The sequence below is a fragment of the Rhinoderma darwinii genome, chromosome 1, assembly GCF_050947455.1.
Source record: "Rhinoderma darwinii isolate aRhiDar2 chromosome 1, aRhiDar2.hap1, whole genome shotgun sequence".
NCBI lineage: Eukaryota > Metazoa > Chordata > Amphibia > Anura > Rhinodermatidae > Rhinoderma > Rhinoderma darwinii.
In genome coordinates, this window is record NC_134687.1 from 288878171 (window position 1) to 288899457 (window position 21287).

The 21287-nt window shown below is 47.0% G+C and overlaps 1 protein-coding gene across 1 annotated transcript in view; it reads left to right on the top strand.

The window, feature by feature from the left end:
- Window positions 1-21287, top strand: part of USHBP1 (USH1 protein network component harmonin binding protein 1) — a 186082-nt gene that overhangs the window by 144566 nt on the left and 20229 nt on the right. Inside the window, exons 9-13 of the mRNA XM_075825295.1 lie at window positions 7785-7885; window positions 9345-9477; window positions 9701-9959; window positions 15706-15888; window positions 19101-19192. Of these exons, the coding sequence (XP_075681410.1) occupies window positions 7785-7885; window positions 9345-9477; window positions 9701-9959; window positions 15706-15888; window positions 19101-19192 (768 nt within the window). The remainder of the gene's footprint in view (window positions 1-7784; window positions 7886-9344; window positions 9478-9700; window positions 9960-15705; window positions 15889-19100; window positions 19193-21287) is intronic.

Consider the following 21287-nt stretch of genomic DNA (forward strand, 5'->3'; position numbering starts at 1 on the left):
TTTGTTTGGTGATAGTGACATGTCAGAAGTTTTGGTCGGTGGGAGTCCGGGCACTGAGACCCCCATTAATCGCTAACACAAAGCGGCAGAAGTGCTCGAGTGAGCACTGAGCTGCTTGGTTTCTAATCTGCTTTTTTCGGAGCGGTGTACTGGCTCATTAGAAAGAAGATAGAGAAAAGCCGATCAGAAACAAAGCAGCACAGCGCTCACCCAAGCACTTCTGCCGCTTAGCTTTAGCGATCAGAGGGGGTCTCAGTGCTCGGACCCCCACCGACCAAAACTTCTAACATGTCACTATGACATCTCAGAAGTTTTTTAAAAGTTTAATTACAGTTGAAGCAGTCAGACAACCCCCCACTTGCAGTATAATAACTACTAAGGGCACTATAGGAGATATCATACTTCAAGGGGGGTCTGAGTCTCTGACTGGTGAGGGCTCTATCGGGAAGGATTATACTGCACTCCGCCGCCTGCCCCCACTAATTTAAAAGTGATTGGCCAACGGTAGGGGGATTTAATACTGCAAGAGAGGGGGTCTAAGCATCTTGCTGACAGCAGAGGGCTCTGTGGAGGAGAATAATCTCCCCCATAGAGCTCTCAGTAGTTATTATACTGCAAGGGGGGGGGGGTGTCTGAGCGTCTGACTGCTGAGGGCTCTATGGGGGAGAATTACCCCACATATAACCCTCTGCAGTCAGTCTTGCTGACCTGCTCCTCCTCCCCTCTGGCGGTGTGTGCTGCGTGCGGTGTCAGAGAGGAGTAGCGTTCTAGGAGACATGCACCTATCCTGCTGCACGTCTGCTAAATAAGTGCTGCCTTGCCCCCCCCCCCCCCACGATGCTCCCACCCTTTTTGCCCAGGCACCTCGGCTGGGATCAAGACACAAGTGCACAAAATGCCGCTGCCCCTTTTTAGCTAGGTGGCGCTCCCTGAGGCAGCAGGCTTGTCTCGCCTCATGGAAGGTAAGGCCCGGCTGGGGGGACAGATCACACAAGCTTTACTGAATGTCTGTAGATAGGGATAAAAGCACACAGGGGGAGGGGGTAAATCACACTGGCCATGTATCTGTGTAAAGAGACAGGAGAACACCCACGGCAAACTCTGCAGGAGGAGGGAAAAATTACACACTCCTCAGCATCATGGTTACATAGTTACATAGTTAGTACGGTTGAAAAAGACACATGTCCATCAAGTTCAACCACATGTCCATCAAGTTGTCTATAAGCACATGGTAGAAGAGATCCCTCATTGGCTGCATCAGGGGAAGCAGTGCTGATACATGAATTACAGGGAGGGACATACCCACATGAGAAAAGTCTGAAACTAGGAGCAGGTTGTAAACTGTATATTACAAGCCAAGTGTCACGAAAGGTCTATGGACCCACTGGGCCGTACCGCCTTGGCGGTAAGGCAGCTGGCCAGCAGGGCGCAGGTCAATGTCTATAGTTCGTATAGGTACCTGTGGCAGCTCGGACAGCAGAAGGGCAGGCTCGGCTTGGACTAGACGGCAGCTAGACGTCAGGCGAGGTGAAGCAGGTCATGTAATGACGAGATAAGGAGACAGACAGGTGAGCACTAATCTACCCGCCACTCAGTCGCTAGGCGACGGCGTACAACTGGGCGACGGTCCCTACGCTCAATATGTGCACGACAGACAAACAGACAGGGGTACACAGAAGCTAAGGGAAGTGGGGCAGTTGCCCACGGCAACACCGTGAGCAACAAGAGTAGTGAACGAGCCGAGTCTAACCAGTAGAGTACGTGGTAGCAAAAGCAGAGCAGGAGGATAGTCAGTCAAGCCAGGGTCAATATGAAGCAGAGGTCAATGGTAATAGCAGGAACAGCAGAGCCAGGAAACAAGAGAATCACAGGCAAAGGACAAGCAGCAAATGAAGGTATAAGTAGACCAAGGGCGGGAGTTAGAACCGTCTGGCCAGGCTGTGATAAGTTCTCCCACTCCTCAGCCTACCAGATTGAGTGGTAGCAGAACGAGTCACTCGAGCAGACCTAGGAACAGATGCAGGCTGATTAACCATGGGCGTCGACACAGAAGCTGTGTCAGGCAAATCCTTTACAGGTCAGACGTAGGATACAGCACGACACGACTTTGGCACAGCACAGTGCTCGACCAGGATAGTATGGAATGCTGGGAACAGGAACAGGAATACACTAGGAGGCCATCACATAGATAAACTTTGGAAACATCAACGACCCTCAGGCATAGAAGCAGGGGGCTGGACCCCTCTTATAGTCCAGGGTACTCACGGGTTCAAAGTTCATCAAAGGTCCGGTGCACGTGCTGCCCCTTTAAGAGCGGGCACGAGCGTGCGCGCGCACCCTATGGGATCCGGCTGAGGTGAGTGGAAGCGAGCGCTGGCGTCTCCTGAGGAGGAGGTTGGGGCTGGTGCTTGCCGACTCGTGGCTGCGGCTGTCAGGGGGGATTGGAGCTGAAGGCTGCGGACATTACAGTATCCCCCCCTCTTACGCTCCCTCCTCTTGGGGCCAGAGCGAGAGAGAATCTTCTTCAGGAGAGTAGGAGCATTGAGGTTCTCCTCTGGCTCAAAAGACCTCTCTTCAGGACCAAACCCCTCCAATCCACCAAATAAAAAGTCTTTCCTCTCACTTTTTTGGTGTCAAAGATCTCCTTAACCACAAAGGTGTCTGAAGGGCCACTGGAGGCAACCACAGGTCTAGGCGTTTTGGTATAGCGGTTCAGAGCCATCGGTTTCAAGAGAGAGATGTGGAAGGAGTTGGGGATCTTGAGGGTAGGAGGCAGCCGAAGCTTATAGGCAACAGGGTTGATCTGCTGTAGGATCTCGAAGGGTCTGAGGAACCTGGGAGAAAATTTGCATGACGGCACCCTTAGTTGAATATTCCTGGAAGACAGCCAGACGCTCGTGCCTGGAAGAAACTGAGGGGGTACTCTTCTCCTTGTGTCAGCCTTCCATTTCATGCGGTCCACTGCCATTAGGATGGAGGATCGCGTCTGCTGCCAGATCTGCAGGAAGTCTCTAAAAGCGGAGTCAGCCGCTGATACCTCGGAAGTATCGGGCACCGGGAGAGGAATTTGTGGGTGCTGGCCGTAGACCATGAAGAACGGTGAATTCCTTGTGGACTCGCTGGTGTGATTATTGTAGGAAAATTCAGCCCATGGGAGCAACTGCACCCAGTCATCATGCTGCTTGGAGATGAAGTGGCGTAGGTAGTTCTCCAAGATCTGATTGACCCTCTCGACCTGACCATTGGACTGAGGATGGTAGGCTGAGGAAAAGTCCAACTTCACACCGACTCTCCAGAACTTCGAGGTAAACTGAACCCCTCGTTCGGACACAATATGCTGCAGCAAGCCGTGCAGGCGGAAGATGTGTTGTATGAACAGCTTGACCAGCTGAGGAGCAGAAGGAAGACCGGTCAGAGGAACGAAGTGGGCCATCTTCGAAAATCGATCCACCACCACCCAAACAGTACTGCATCCGGCAGAGAGAGGCAGATCCGTAATAAAGTCCATAGCTATATGCTGCCAGGGAGCATTGGGCACAGGCAATGGCTGAAGCAGATTAGCAGGTCTGGAGTGAGCGGCCTTGTTGGCTGCACATACAGAACAGGAAGAAACAAAGTCCATAATGTCCTTGGGCAGCGTGGGCCACCAGAAATGACGAGCAATCATCCCGGAGGCCATCACATAGACAAACTTAGGAAACATCAACAACGGTCAGGCATAGAAGCAGGGGGCTGGACCCCTCTTATAGTCCAGGGTACTCACGGGTTCAAAGTTCATCAAAGGTTCGGTGCGCACCCTACAGGATCCTGCTGAGGTGAGTAGAAGCGAGTGCAGGCGTCTCCTGAGGGGGAGGCTGGGGCCAGCACTTGCCGACTCGTGGCTGCAGCTGTCAAAGGGGGGATTGGAGCTGACGGCTCGCAGCCACGGATATTACAACAAGCGCATGGCTTTTCAGGTTTTAGTAGTAGAAATTATAATAAGAAAACAGGTTGAAAGAAACACAACTGGCTCTCTACTAGGCAGAAACTTTGACGCAACGGCCACAAGTGTGCAAACACCTTTCCAATTAAGAGGCACAGTCTCTTAAAGGGTTATTCCCAACTTCAGTATTTTTTCCTATGCCGCTCTGCTCTTTGTTCCCCTGCTGCGCCTGTTTTGTGGGTGGGACTATGCGTCAAAAAACGACTGTGGTGCAAAACCACTTTAAAAAAACAGCTGATTTTTCCAGGCAGAATTTTCTGCCTGCAAAAAAACTCTGTGTGAACAGGGCCTTACAGAGGATGGGAGCCAACAATGACTAGGTGACTCTGTGTCCCTGGGTGCATGCAGCAGCGCTGTCTATAGGTGTCCATGAGAGGCAACCATGATGAATCTCACCGCTAATTAATGCCTCAGTGTTCCAGTGTCACACTACCCCAGAGGCAGACGGGTCAGCATGCTGACAAGGTGGCATGGTAGTGCTGCAGCCCACAAGCAGGACTTTATAAGCAGGGCACTTGTTTCTGCCCCTGTCAGCAGCGGAGGTATCAGCGATGGTTAGCTGCTGTTGTACCTTACAGACAGGAGGAGGAGAAGCAAATGTCTTCCATTGTCAGGCAGCTCAGTACTGGAAGTAAGAGAGGAGACCCCAGTGCTGACTGCAACTCAATAGTAGAATGGTGACCATGCCCGGAGCTAATGTGCATGAACAAACAATGCACACTCTTGAGAACACAGCCTGCTTAATAGAAATATGCAGATATGCCACTGCGCAAGCTCGGCCAACACTGCAGGACCGCAGCGGTGGTCGTATCCAATAGAAACCGGACATAAACAACAGAAAAGAGCTAGGAAGAATATAAGAAAAATGCTGCAGAAAAAAAAAAGGAAGGTATTTTCATATATTCCGAATTTTGCATCAGGGACAATTTAGGATGTAATTGCCAAAATGGAAATACCCCTTTAACGTTTCAGCAAAATACAACAGGCGAAAAGGCTGCAAATCTCTGGTACTGGCTGGCAATGGTGATGGCACTGGCACTCACTGTTATTGGGAGGACAGAGCTTGGGCTACTCCCAGATGCAGGGGTACGTACCCTGAACTTTGGCCCTCTAAGCATTTATCACACACGGGAAGGCCCCAGGGAACTTAACACACCTTCTTTTATCTCTGCTAACAGGAAGGCCCCTGGAAACTTCCATCAATGGTATGCAACCTTGTCTGTTTACAGTAATCACTTGTGGGCAGAGTCCTGTACTTATGGCGACTCCATCCGCTAAATCCTTAGACCCTCTCTGGACTAGGTCGTACATGTTCCGGCACCAACAGCACTCCTGCTGCTTCTAAGGGTTGTAGCCCAAGCATACTGCACCCCATTAGGCGGAAATAGTTTCTAAACGCTGCTCCCAGCGTGTGTGATGAAACGTTTCCACGCTCTATGCGTCCTCACCATTGTTATGAACATGCTATAAGAAAATGGTGTCTGGGCCGTTTCTCTGGGTGCCGCCTTAAAGTCAGTGAACCACCGTTGCTGCCTGCAGAACAAAGGTACATTACACCAAATAAAGTATTTAAAGGTAAATGCATATACCGCAGAAACATATATTACATACTGTATCCACAGTACTATTCCACAGGCAAAACATATACCAACTTTGATTATTCAAATAAACAGCACAATATCTCTGGGGGGTGGGCTGCTCCACACCTTACAATATCAGGGTTATGAAAATGAATGTAGCAATGGTAAGTGCAGCCTCCATTGCAACTTTTTTTTAACTCCAGGTAACCACTAACATAAATTTAAAAAAAATTTCCATGTCAAAGGTGTCCATAGAAAATGCCCTGAAAATAACAGTACAACAGGACACTAAAAAGGAGTATATGTCATTTAACTGTTGCAAAGTTGGCAACATTAGATTTTTTTTCCAGGGACACTTAGGGTGTGGCTTCTTTGATGGATGTGTCTTATGGGGGTGTGGCTTATCTGATGGGAGGGGCTGGCTTTCTTCCCAGAATTTCTGCATACAAATAAACGAACAAAAATTTCTGCACTAGTTTTGGCTGACCACTATTATGGTGGCCGGTATCGCTGTGGTCATCTGATTGTTTACAGGCAGGGAATGTCTCACTTCATCACTAGGGCTAGGTGATATGTGTGGACCACTACTGGTAGCATAAAAACCAGGGTAGATAGTGCCACACTCAGTGCCCCTTGTAGATAGTGCCACAGTGCCTTCTGTAGATAGTGCTACACCCCCCTGTATATAGTGCCACACCCCCCTGTAGATAGAGCCACCCCCTGTATATGGAGCTACAGAGCCCCCTGTAGATAGTGCCACAACCCCCTGTAGAAAGTGCCACAGTGCCCTCTGTAGATAATACCACAGGGCCCTCTGTAGATAGTGGCACCCCCCCACTGATAATGCCACAGTGCCCTCTGTAGATAATGCCACAGTGTCCTCTGTAGATGGTGCCACAGTGCCCTCTGTAGATAATGCCACAGTACCCTCTGTACATAATGCCAGTGCCCTTTGTAGATAGTGCCAGACCCCCCCCCCTAGATAATGCCACAGTGCCCTCTGTAGATAGTGGCACCCCCCACTGATAATGCCACAGTGCCCTCTGTAGATAATGCCACAGTGTCATCTGTAGATGGTGCCACAGTGCCCTCTGTAGATAATGCCACAGTACCCTCTGTACATAATACCAGTGCCCTCTGTAGAAAATGCCACGGTGCCCTCTGTAGATAGTGCCACACACACCCCCTTGTAGCTATTGCCACACACCCCCTTGTAGATAGTGCCACACAAACACACTCTTGTAGATAGTGTCACAAACATTTCCTTGTAGATAGTGCCAAACACACCCTATTGTAAATAGTGCCACCACATACCCCTATATATAGTGCCCCCCTATAGTGCCACAGACACAGCACTATAGATAGTGCCACCCCCCCTATAAACAGCTCCCTTGGGGCTCCCACTAGAAGGGGAATCCCCAGCCAGAGTGTTGTCGACGGTCTGACCGGATATTCCCCTCCTGGAGGAGCCCCTGACATCACTGTTCATACATGAACAGTGATGTCAGTGGCTACCTCTAGGAGCGGAATCCCCAGCCAGAGCGTCAGCCACGCTCTAGCCAGGGATTCCGGTCCAGGAGGAGCCTCTGACATCACCTGCATATATGGACATTGACGTCAGGGGCTCCTCCTCCTATCTACAGGGAGGGGGAATGCAGCGCTGTCGACAGGGTGGGGTGTGTGTGGGGTTATCTACAGGGGGTGGCACTATCTACAGGGGGCTGTTTGGGGCGCTATATACAGGGGGTTCCACTTTCTACAGAGGTATGTGCGGTACTTTCTACAGGGGGCTGTGGGGGCGCTATCTACAAGGGGCTGTGTGGGGTGCCATCTACAGGGGAGGGGTGGCACTTCGTACAGGGGGATGTGTGGCACTTTGTACAGGGGGTCGTGTGTGGCACGATCTACAGGGGATTCCGGTCTAGGAGGAGCCCCTTACCTCACTGTCGCTACCTCTAGCATCGGCAACTATCTAGCCGGGGATTTCGTGCCTGGTGGAGTGCATGGCAGAGCAGGGAGTGGATAGTTTCCTGCTCTGCCATAATATTCAATATTCATTGTATCTGCGTCCTATGCTGTTGTATCTGTTGTAACAGAATATTTGCTATAGCTCAACAGTGACAGATGCTCTTAAAGGCCTATTTATTTATTGTGATTTCAAATGATCCAAATGATTTGACTGTGACAATAAGCAGCAATTCCTGCTCTCTGTCATTTCATAGTGAGAGATGTCTGAAGACGTACAGTGTGTTGCTAGCTCTTGCAGAAGCAAAGCAGGAAATCATGCTTGGTCAGGTATCATCAGGGGACCTCTTGAACTCAGGTACTACTTCGTAATGATTTTTGAACTGAATCCGTTCTATCCTGATTAGAAGATATTAAATTCAACTGTGTTGACAATTTCAACCAGTGATGTGTTCTAAAAAAACAAAATCAGTATGTTGTGTAACACTGTTAGGCTGGGTTCACACGACCTATTTTCAGGCGTAAACGAGGCGTATTATGCCTCGATTTACGCCTGAAAATAGGGCTACAATACGTCGGCAAACATCTGCCCATTCATTTGAATGGGTTTGCCGACGTACTGTGCTGACGACCTGTAATTTACAGCTGTCAAACGACGACGCGTAAATTGACTGCCTTGGCAAAGAAGTGCAGGGCACTTCTTTGCAATGTAATTTGAGCCGTTCTTCATTGAACTCAATGAAGAGCAGCTCAAAATTTACGAGCGTCACAGACGCCTCTCTCATAATACGAGGAGGAGCTTTTACGGCTGAAACGAGGCAGCTGTTTTCTCCTGAAAACAGTCTGTCTTTTCAGACGTAAAAGCCTCTCATCGTGTGCACATACCCTTAGTGTAAACACCGGAAAAGTCTTCTTAACACTCCAATGTGCCTATAGACTTTAATTTTCAAATGTATGCCAAAAGGGTTTCCTTTTGATATATGTTTGGTCATGATACATCGGGATCCTGCACCCAACTATATTGAAGTTGACTACAAAAAGTATACTGCGCAGTATCTGTTTTTAATGGCAGTCAGTGACAGACATATGCAGCTTAAGGGTATGTGCACACGAGAAGTGGCTTTTACGTCTGAAAAGACAGACTGTTTTCAGAAGAAAACAGCTGCGTCGTTTCAGACGTAAAAGCTCCTCCTCGCATTATGCGAGGCGTCTTTGACGCTCGTTAATCTTGAGCTGCTCTTCATTGACTTCAATGAAGAACTGCTCAATATACGTTGCAAAGAAGTGTCCTGCACTTCTTTGCTGAGGCAGTCATTTTACGCGTCGTCGTTTGACAGCTGTCAAACGACGACGCGTAAATGACAGGTCGTCGGCACTGTACGTCGGCAAACCCATTCAAATGAATTGGCAGATGTTTGCCAACGTATTGTAACCATATTTTCAGACGTAAAACGAGGCATAATTCGCCTCGTTTACGTCTGAAAATAGGTCGTGTGTACCCAGCCATATAGGGATACGGTTGCATATGTCTGTCCACACGTTGTGTTTTTAGCCTTATAAATGGTGTAATGTAGCAAATAATGGTCTCAAGCAGCTAATGGTTTTGTTACCAGCCTTGATTGCATTGCTGTCAATCCAGCCGTCAAGTGCCTAGACTTGCAATATCCATCCTGCATGTACTTTATTTCATTCACCAAGTCATGCGCCAAGTCTCTTTAGCTCTTTATACATTACATACATTTTAAAGTGTTGTTTCCTGTATAATATTGTATTATATACATAAATATATATACATATAGTTATGTATCTTGCAAAAGGTTGGAGACTGCTGCCAAAAGAATTGGAGATAAAAACCAAGCTATTCCTGATGGAGGTGAAAAAGATATTTCTGAGAGTGGGGAAGATTTCCGATTCAGAAACAAAAAAAATGGCTGGGCAAACTATATACAGGTAAGATCAAAAATGTATCAATAGCCCTACTATGCTAAGAGGTTGTCAGCTTTGGACAATCCTTTTTTGGTAAAAGATTGACAGGAAAGTCTTTACATTTATAGTTAGCTTTAACATTTAACTAATGGACAACAGACATAATACAGATACTGCTGCTATATAATGTTGCATATCTTAACTTAAGTTTAAGAGACAGGCATAATGTATGATTTTTTTTTTACAGCACCTATGCCCCCTGGCTGAGCGAAGAAGAAGAGCAGATGCTAAAAGATTACATTCAGTCTCTAAAGTGGGATCTATCTTCCATTACAATGTCAGACCACTTCATCACTGGTACTTCTCATGCAAAGGAAGTAACACAGTGTGCTGAAATTATCAAAGCTAAAGTGGATGATGCCATCAAAGGCTCCACAGAAACGTCACCTTGTCTCCTGGAGAAACCTGCTCGAGCCCAGATCATGCAGGATCTGATGTATACTAAGGTGAGGCCAATAAGTCCTCAGTGGAGGAAATTCCTAAATTTTTTCATATGATTCATGCATTTACATGTTGGTGAAAATTGCAAATATTGTTCCAAATTTATCGAAATGGTGCCCATGGCATGATAAATTTGACACAACTAGCTAGACTCCTTTCTCTGCCTCCTTATTGCACCACATGGCTGGAGTACCAATACACCTATATTTTCTGCCACAAAATTGTACATGTATTCACAGTGAAACTCAGGGCAAATTTTCATAAGCAAAATGCACCTACTAGGGTAATTTACACTTTGTACATTGTAAGTCCTTAACGCCACAGTCAGTAACAATTACTGCTGCATGCTGAGCTGTACAGCAAAAGTTGCTAAAACTACACCTCCCTCTTTGACATCACTCAGTGCTCTGCAGCTATTGACTGATGCTTCACCTCGCAGACTTTCTGCTATGCCTGCCCCGTGCACGCACTCTGTACATAATACTGTTAACAGGGCCGCCATCAGGAATTTCAGGGCCCCCTACAGCTAAATTTTCTGGGCCCCCCTACCGTGGCACCGCCTGTTAACGGTACTCCGTCCAGAACTATATCATGGTACCCAGGGCCGCCATCAGGGGGGGTATTAGGGGTACTGATGTGAGAGGCCCGGCCAAACCTAATTGAAAGGGGGGCCCGGCAAACTGCCGCGACTTGCCTTTGGTAGAAAAAAAACAAGCCCCTGCAATGGGGCCCATTTTTTTCACCAAAAGAATGTCGTGAGCTGCGGGCCCACCTTTCAATTAGGTTTGGCCGGGCCTCTCACATCAGTACCCCTAATACCCCCCCTGATGGCGGCCCTGGGTAGCATGGGGGTCGTCATGGGGGCCGTCAAAGACCGCCGCTCGTGCGACCGATCGCGTGCACCCGCAAACTCCCGCGCATGCGCACCCGCGACCGCCTGGAACCGCGCACCGAATTTTGAGGCAGATTTTGACCTGCCCACACTATCTTGCCGCGTTTCTTGCCCACGGCGATTGAGGACAGCAGACAAAAAACGCAGGGAAAAATGCATTTTCTGCCTCCCATTGATTTCGATTGGAGGTCAGAGGCAGAACCGCGGCAAGAAAGGACGTGCTGCTTTTTCTTTTTTCCGCGACTGGCTCCCATTGATTTAAGATTAAATCAATGGGAGGCGGTTTTGGAAGTTGTTTGGTGCTGATTCTGACGCAGTGTCCGAGTCAATATCAAGGGCCAAAAACTCTGTGAACTGGGCCTTATTGTTAGGGCTTATTCAGATGAACGTGTAATACATCCGTGCAACGCGCGTGATTTTCACGCGCCTCCCACGGACCTATGTTACTCTATGGGGCCGTTCAGACTGTCAGTGATTTTCACGCAGCGTGTGTCCGTGTGTCCGCTGCGTAAAACTCACGACATGTCCTATATTTGTGCATTGTTCGAGCATCACTCACCCATTGAAGTCAATGGGTGCGTGAAAATCACGCCCAGCACTTCCGCAGCAGTATAAACTATGAATGAAAACAGAAAAGCACCACGTGCTACAAACATACAAACAGTGTCATAATGATGGCAGCTGCACGAAAATCACGCAGCCACGCATCATATGCTGCTGACACACGGAGCGGTTATGGACCTTTTGCATGCGCAAAACGCCACGTTTTTGCGCGCGCAAATAGCACACGCTTGTGTAAATCCGGCCTCAGGGTAGGAACACACTAGGCATGAACGCTGCGGATTTTATGCAACACATTTTATTGTGGATAATCCGCAGCGTACTACAGTCGCAGCAGAGTGGATGAGATTAGAACAAATCTCATCCACACGCTGCAAAAAAAATGGACCTGCCGTGTGGCTTTTGGCTTTTTAAGCCGCAGCGTGTCAATGTATCCTGTGGAATCGCTGCTCCTCTGTTGCGGAAATGCTGCGGTTCTGCCGCAAAAATCACAAATGAGAAAAAATAAAAAGGCACTTTTTTAAATTTATAAAAAAGTTTAGACTTACCCCGGCCGTAGTCCTGGTGACGCGATCCTCTATTCTTAGTGCAGCTCGGCCTCCTGTCATGACGTTTCATCCCATGTGACCGCTGCAGCGGTCACATGGTCTACAGCGTCATCCCAGGAGGCGGGGCTACGTTCAGAAGAGAGAGATGCGTCGCCAGGACTACGGCCGGGGCAAGTCTAAACTTTTTTTTCCCTGCAGGATTCCCGCAGCGGACACGCCTCCCGAAACCTTTGCCACTATTTGGTGCGGTTTTGCTGGCAGAATTCCCTGCGGCTACCGGGCCCGATAAGCTGTGGAGTTTTACTCAGCATATCCGCCTAGTGTGTTCCTTATGTTTTTGCTCCTGGAGCTGCTGCCGGTCTCTAAATAGGCAGTTGGTCCAGTAGAATTTGGAATTATTTTTTTTTGTGAACCAGCTTAAAAAAATACAAAACTTTTGTGTTCGGGCCTATTCACATCACCGTTCGCTTCCGTTCCGGGGTTCCGTCTGAGGTTTCCGTCGGGTGAACCCCGCAACGGAAAGTGAAAGTGACAGCACAGCTTCCGTTTCCGTCACCATTAGCGCAGTCGACTACGCTATTGATTCCGTCCGAAAACCAGCCAGAATGGTGACGAACGGAAACCATTAGCGATGTTTCCGTCACCATTGAGATCAATGGTGACTGAAACGGAAGCTGTGCTGTCACTTTCCGTTGCGGGGTTCACCCGACGGAAACCTCAGACGGAACCCCGGAATGGAAGCGAACGGTGATGTGAACAGGCCCTAACACAAAAGTTTTGTATTTTTTTAAGCTGGTTCACAAAAAAAAATAATTCCAAATTCTACTGGACCAACTGCCTATTTAAAGACCGGCAGCAGCTCCAGGAGCGACATCATAAGGGACACACTAGGCGGATATGCTGAGTAAAACTACACAGCTTATCCGCCCCGGTAGCCGCAGGGAATTCTGCCAGCAAAACCGCACCAAATAGTGGCGCAGGTTTCGTGAGGCGTGTCCGCTGCGGGAATCCTGCAGGGAAAAAAAAGTTTAGACTTGCCCCGGCCGTGGTTTAGGTGACTCTCTCTTCTGAACGTAGCCCCGCCTCCTGGGATGACGCTGTAGACCATGTGACCGCTGCAGCAGTCACATGGGATGAAACGTCATGACAGGAGGCGGGGCTGCGCTAAGAATAGAGGATCGCGTCACCAGGACTACGGCCGGGGTAAGTCTAAACTTTATCAATTTAAAAAAGTACCTTCTTTTTTTTTCTCATGTGTGATTTTTGCGGCAGAACCGCAGCATTTCCGCAACAGAGGAGCAGCGATTCCACAGGATACATTGACACGCTGCTGCTTAAAAAGCCAAAAGCCACACTGCAGGTCCATTTTTTTTTGCAGCGTGTGAATGAGATTTGTTCATATCTCATCCACTCTGCTGCGTCTGTAATACGCTGCGGATTTTCCACGATAAAATGTGTTGCATAAAATCTGCAGTGTTCATGCCGAGTGTGTTCCTACCCTAAGGCCGGATTCACACAAGCGTGTGCTTTTTGCGCGCGCAAAAAACGTGGCATTTTGCGCATGCAAAAGGTCCATAACAGCTCCGTGTGTCAGCAGCGTATGATGCGCGGCTGCGTGATTTTCGCGCAGCCGCCATCATTATGACACTCTGTTTGTATGTTTGTAGCACGTGGTGCTTTTCTGTTTTCATTCATAGTTTATACTGCTGCGGAAGTGCTGGGCGTGATTTTCACGCACCCATTGACTTCAATGGGTGCGTGATGCGCGAACAATGCACAAATATAGGACATGTCGTGAGTTTTACGCAGCGGACACACGCTACGTGAAAATCACTGACAGTCTGCACGGCCCCATAGAGTAACATAGGTCCGTGCGAGGCGCGTGAAAATCACTTACAGTCTGCACGGCCCCATAGAGTAACATAGGTCCGTGCGAGGCGCGTGAAAATCACGCACGTTGCACGGATGTATTACACGTTCGTCTGAATAAGCCCTAACAATAAGGCCCAGTTCACAGAGTTTTTGGCCCTTGATATTGACTCGGACACTGCGTCAGAATCAGCACCAAAAAACTTCCAAAACCGCCTCCCATTGATTTAATCTGAAATCAATGGGAGCCAGTCGCGGAAAAAAGAAAAAGCAGCACGTCCTTTCTTGCCGCGGTTCCGCCTCTGACCTCCCATCGAAATCAATGGGAGGCAGAAAATGCATTTTTCGCGGTGTTTTTTGCCTGCTGTCCTCAATCGCCGCAGGCAAAAAACGCAGCAAAAAAACGCGGCAAGATAGTGTGGGCAGGTCAAAATCTGCCTCAAAATTCTTTAAGGAATTTTGAGGCAGATTTTTTTTCTGCCTGCAAAATACTTTGTGTGAACAGGGCCATACATAAACAGCACTTTGACACACTTTACTCACCGTGTCAGAAGAGCTGCTGCTCCCACTCCAGTCCTCTTCAGGCGAGGTCCTTCAGGCGAGGTCTTCCAGGCGAGGTCTTCGGTCCAGACGTCCAGTCCTTCACCTCCAGCCAGGCTCCAGGTAAGTTGGGTCCATGTGTGTCCGCGGGTGCGCGCGCTTCGTTCGCGGGTGCGCGCGCGCTGCGTTCGCGGGTGCGCGCGCGGCCGATCGCGGGTGCGCGCGTGCTGTCGAGGCTGCGAGCGTGCGTGCTGTTGCTTCTGCGAGCGCCCGTGCTGTCGCGGTTGCGCGCTTTTGCCGGGTGTGTGCTCGGACGGTCGCGAGTTTGCGGGTGCGAGTCATCGGTCGGCGGTGTTTGACGGCCCCCATGAGAGGGGGGGCCCGCAGCTCACGACATTCATTTGGTGAAAAAAATTCATTTGGTTTTTTTCTACCAAAGACAAGTCGCAGCAGTGGCCGGGCCCCCCTTTCAATTAGGTTTGGCCGGGCCCCTCACACCACTACCCCTAATACCCCCCTGATGGCGGCCCTGACTGTTAATACTGAGAGATCTATTCTCAATTTCAGCTGTTTCCATCTGCATTAGGCCTAGAAAGCAGGGAGAGTAGATAAGGTAAAGTCTCCAGGTGCTGCTGCTGAGGAAATTACAAGTAATCTTGCAAGGCTTTGGACAGTAATTGTATACAGCACCTTGTATGTATGTTATTGCTAACATAAGTATGATGTCAGTGTGTATATATACAGTGCTGTACAAAAGTTTTAGGCAGTTGTGGAAAAATGCTGCAAAGTAAGAATTCTTTCAAAAATTGAAGTGTTAATATGTAGTTAGTATGTAGTTTGTTTTTTTTTTCAAATTAATGATGACATTAGGGTTAGCTCTCCTATTAGCCTAAATGGCACACACAATAAATATTGTGGTGTTTGGCTAATAGGAGCTATCAAAGAATACATCTTAGTTATGAGTCCGTTGTATTCATGAGGGGAGCACCTCCCTACCCTTCTCTGCAGTGATTGATAACTGGTTGCTGGGTATGAAGATACACGGCAACGCTGCCATTGTGGATAGCATTTGTGGTACACTTGTACCTGGGTATTCACACATTAATATGTAGATTTAATAATACAGCCAGAAAATTCAATCACACTGCAGATTTAATTTCTCCAGAGCAGTTAAAGAAATGGACGTTAAGCTCTAATTGGTTGCTATAGGCAACAAGGCTAGTTTTTCTGTTAGACAGTTTTGAGAAATTAGACCTGGCTTCCAGGTATTGGCCAAGCTAAGGAGCGCCGAAGGGCTCCCATCACTTGGGCAGAAACTTTACTTCTGTTTTTCTCCTTCAGAAAAAGTTGTCTGAACTGAAAGCCAGTCTGCAACTACTTCAGACAGAGAAACAGGCTATGGAGTTACAATGTTTAACTCGGCATGAGCAAGAGAAAGCTTATATTCTTATCCGAGACCACCTGCAAATCGAACAGAATGAATGGACAAAAGAAAGATCTGGAAATATTAAGATGGACAAACAGGTAATGCACAGTGGGCATATGTTTATTTATTTTTTAAAGATTTTTGTAAAATTTAACTTGTGATATGTCAATCAAATTAGTTGGGTTTCCGCAGCTGAGAATGTTCCCCATCTCGAGAATGATGGGGTTCCAGTCCTCGTTTTCACACAGAGGTTTCATAAGTCACATTGATTTTTAATGCAAAGTCACTACCACAGTGATAACCAGGACTGTGTCCCCACCATTATAAAGACAAATTAATCCCCCCTTACCAATTTGACACATCTGATTATGTCAGAATTGGATACATTTTGTAGAAACAAATGTGGCATTTGCACCACTCGCGGCACTTTACTACCGTGACCCGACAAATTTAGTATAATTTATGCCAGCTTGTGCACCTCTTAATAAATTAGGCACAACTTACTGAAACCTCTTTTGCTTTTCGACTGACATATGAAACGCCAGTCTAAGCAAATCTCCCCAATGCAGTTTTTTGTCCAGTACATTTGTCACAACTTTATCTTTGCTTTAATTCATACCAGGCTGTGTTGTATTATGTTTGATTAGACCATGTTAAGATTTATTTTTAACTGTTTATTTCTCTCTGTTATTTTTCCAACCAATATTTAAAGAGGACCTGTCACCACCTCAAAAAGTATAAGGATAAGACCCCACGAGGTGGCATTGATGCGCCCGTGACCAAAAACTGCGCCCCCATGTCATTCAGCAAGGTTGTCAAATTGCTTGTTACTGGCCTTGCGGTGTTGCGGATAAAACTGCTGGTTACCTGTAAAATTGTGTGGCCATAAGGCACAATGTATTAATGGCCGGATGATTTTGCAGGTAACTAGCATTTTTACCCGCAACAACCATTAACAAGCAATTTGACAACTGGGCCGACCAGCATGCCGACATAGTATTTGGCTGCATCGTGGCCGCATTAAAGCTGCGTTGCGGGACCTTGCCCTAATATAGCATAGTACTGTTACAAGCAACCAGGTCTGTTCTTGCATGCTTGTCATCTCCAAGCTATTAATCAACAGCTGGGGGGGGGGGGGGGTTGCTAAGGCAACCACTGCACATCTGATTTATCAATGCAGGTTAGATGACCACACTGATGTGAGTCGCTAAGGCTCGGATGGAAAGAGTGACCTGATTAGTCTGCCTCTCCTTAAGAATACCTGGCCTCAACATTAGCGTGTCAATAATAGCGTATGCTGTGCATATTTGCTTGTGTTTCTCTTTGCAAGGTCACGTGTTACCAGCCTAGTCGTGGGTTTATTCAGCTCTTTCTTGTATTTCCTCAGTCCTTGTTTGCTTCAGTGTTTGGTCATGTTTAGTTGTTCGGTTTTATCTGGTCTCAATTGTTCTCTGTTCTGCTTGCATTGTTTCCACTGGGTTTTGGATCTGTTTGGTTTTCCCTGTCTTTGGTTCCTATTATTTTCCTCGTTTTGTTTTAGGGACAGCGTTTTCAGATTAAGGACTCCATTAGGGACAATTTTTGGAACAGTGAGAGTTTGTGATGTCTGGTGTTAGGGTACTTGATTAGGAATAGATCCATGGATAGATATATTGTGAGCTAGAGTTACCATCGTCTGTCTGACATCATGTTGTTTCCATTACTGTCTTCATCCAGTGAGTTTTTGTATCTTGTATTCCTGTTCGCTGATAGTATTGTGTTACGTGCTCTATATTTACCTTTGCTTTATCAATCCCTACTGTAAGTACTGGGGATAATTGAGTATGGAGTGACACTGTTAGTCCCTTGGTAAGGGGATTGCTATAGGTGTAGCCTAGTCCTGACGGTTGGCCACAAGACGTTACAAGTACCTTTTATTCCTCATGCATCTCTGTTTCCATATAAATTTTTTTCAAAAGTGCCCCTATTTCCATGATATTTCTACCATTAGTTTTTCGACTTATATGTAAATAGGCTGAGCCATATGCTAATTAATAAATAAATTCACAATTGGGCGGTCATAGTCAACGAGCAGTTGCCCCTAGGCAAAAAGCAACAGCCCGTAAGGGAAAATTAGCAATTGCACCTTGCAGAAGAGCAGTTGACCCTAGGCAAAAATCAATTTCCACTAGGCAACAAGCAATTGAACCTTGGAGAAGAGCAATTGACCCAAGGCAACAAGCTATAGCCCTTAGACAATGAGCGATTGCAACTAGGCAATGAGCAATTGCACCTTAGAGAGAAGCAATTGCCCATAGGCATAGAGCAATTGCCACTAGGCAACGAGCAGTTGGACCTTGAAGAGAAGCAATAACCCATAGGCAACAAGCAATTGCCCCTAAGCAACTGCACCTTAATTGCTTGTTGACTAGGGGAAATTGTTCTTTGCCTAGTGGCAATTACTCATTTCCTACGGGGTATTGCTCCTCTCCAATGTGCAATTATTCATTGCCTAGGGGTTATTGCTCCTTTTGAATGTGTCATTACACGTTGCTTTGGGGATATTGCTCCTCTCTAAGTCGCAATTGCTTGCCGTCTAGGAGCAATTGCTCATTGCCTAGGGGTAATTGCTTCTCTCCAAGGCGCAACTGTTCTTTGCCAAGGGGCAATTGCTCATTGCTTAAAGGCTATTGCTTGATTTTGGGTGTTTCAAAGTCTGTGGGGAGAAATCGTCTAGGGGTGTTCCCAGGTCATTATGTGGCATTACTCTGCAAAAATACTAAAGATGTGCCAATGTAAAAAACACAAAAAGGGGGAACTGCTCATTGCATAGGGTTTACCCTGCTAAACAGCTGATCTCCAGCCTCTCAGCTTGTCCGCTCTCCTCAGATAGCCGATAAGGGAACAGCAGCTCATCGCCGGCCTGAGAGATGCAGCATCAGCAGCAGGGGAGGCACCCTTATATGCTGGTCCTGTTGGCTGTCTGAGGAGGGAAGACAGCAAGATCACATGGTATCTTTTAGATATCATAGGGATCTAGCAACAGAAGCTGCTCTGACACTGTCCTATCTCATTGGACAGTGTCAGTACTCAAAGTTCTCGCCCAGTTGACGTGGGCAACTATGACCACCCAGTTGTCAATTTATTGATTAATTAGCATATAGTGCGCCAAAACTAATGATCGTAATAACGGAGGCACTGTTAAATAAAAAAATAAAAAAAAAGTTATATGGAAACTGAGGATCATGCGGAACAAAGGTACTATGCTATTTTACACTTTTTGGGGTGGTGATAGGTTCTCACATATATATTATTTTTTCATTCCACAAAGAAATTCTCAGGTCAGGAGAAAGAGTGTTTTGGCCAAAGTAAGAACTTCACGTCATCACCTTCCATGCATCGACTACTAGATTCCTTGAAAACGTATGTATGTTATCTATAATCCTTTTGCATATGTATATTCATTTTGCAGTTTACAAGCACCAGCAGGTTATGTATATCCCCATTACCTATGCTCTTTTTACTATTGAAGGTCCATGATGATCATAGCCAATCCTACAATTACGCACTACATGGTGATTTGACACTATATCCTACCAGTCCTACTCTGCTGAGAGCTCTGGGGTGAAATAACATGTTTATGCAAGGTAGTAAGCAAGGGTTTTGCCATGAGTCCTCCAGGCATATTTCAAACATCTTTTTTAACAGGGATATTTTTATATAGTCATTCTTGAAAGGGTTTGTAAACTTTGGAACACTCTAATCTTAAAAGCATAATTGTCGCTCCTTGAATGTACTGAAAACTGCTGAAATAAGGGGAGCCTGATATATATAGCCACCTTCCCATTCTGATCTACAGGGTGGGCCATTTATATGGATACACCTAAATAAAATGGGAAGGGTTGGTGATATTAACTTCCTGTTTATGGCACATTAGTATATGGGAGGGGGGAAACTTTTCAAGCTGGGTGTTGACCATGGCGGCCATTTTGAAGTCGGCCATTTTGTATCCAACTTTAGTTTTTTCAATGGGAAGAGGGTCATGTGACACATCAAACTTATCGAGAATTTCACAAGAAAAACAATGGTGTGCTTGGTTTTAACGTTACTTTATTCTTTCATGAGTTATTTACAAGTTTCTGACCACTTATAAAATGTGTTCAAAGTGCTGCCCATTGTGTTGGATTGTCAATGCAACCCTCTTCTCCCACTGTTCACACACTGATAGCAACACCGCAGAAGAAATGCTAGCACAGGCTTCCAGTATCCGTAGTTTCAGTTGCTGCACATCTTGTATCTTCACAGCATAGACAATTGCCTTCAGATGACCCCAAAGATAAAAGTCTAAGGGGGTCAGATCGGGAGGCATTTCTTCTGCAGTGTTGCTATCAGTGTGTGAAGAGTGGAAGAAGAGGGTTGCATTGACAATCCAACACAATGGGCAGCACTTTGAACACATTTTATAAGTGGTCAGAAACTTGTAAATAACTCATGAAAGAATAAAGTAACGTTAAAACCAAGCACACCATTGTTTTTCTTGTGAAATTCTCGATAAGTTTGATGTGTCACATGACGCTCTTCCCATTGAAAAAACTAAAGTTGGATACAAAATGGCCGACTTCAAAATGGCCACCATGGTCAACACCCAGCTTGAAAAGTTTCCCCCCTCCCATATACTAATGTGCCACAAACAGGAAGTTAATATCACCAACCATTCCCATTTTATTTAGGTGTATCCATATAAATGGCCCACCCTGTATAATGAGTTCAGCGCAAAAGGGGAAGAGATATGCAAACTGTCACGATCTGTGAGTATGTGGACCCACTGGGCCGTACCGCCATAGTGGGATAGCAGCTGGCCAAAAGGATACCAAGTCAATATCTATAGAGTAATCCCGATGGCCCGTGGCCAAGGGTGTTACAGTACCCCCCCTCTTCTTGGGACTAGAGCGGGAGAGAAACCTCTTCACGAGGGTAGGAGCATTGAGGTTCTCCTCTGGCTCCCAGGACCTCTCTTTTGGACCAAACCCCTTCCAATCCACCAAATAAAAAATTCTTCCTCCCACTTTTTTGGTGTCCAAGATCTCCTTGACCTCAAATGAATTAGCTGAACCGCTGGGGGCAACTGCCGAACTAGGAGTCTTGGTGTAGCGGTTCAGAACTACAGGCCTCAGGAGGGAGACATGAAAGGAGTTGGGGATCTTGAGGGTAGGAGGCAGCCGAAGCTTGTAGGAGACAGGGTTGATCTGCTGTAGGATCTCGAAGGGTCGAGGGACCTGGGAGCCAACCTGTATGATGGCACCTTCAGCCGGATATTCCTGGAGGACAGCCAGACCTTGGTACCTGGAAGAAACTTGGGAAGCTCCCTTCTCCTTGTGTCTACCTTTCGTTTCATGTGGTCGACCGCCAGCAGAATAGAGGATTGGGTTTGCTGCCAGATCTGCAGGAAGTCCCTGAATGCAGAGTCCGCTGCGGGCACCTGGAACATAACTGACACCGGGAGAGGGATTAGTGGGTG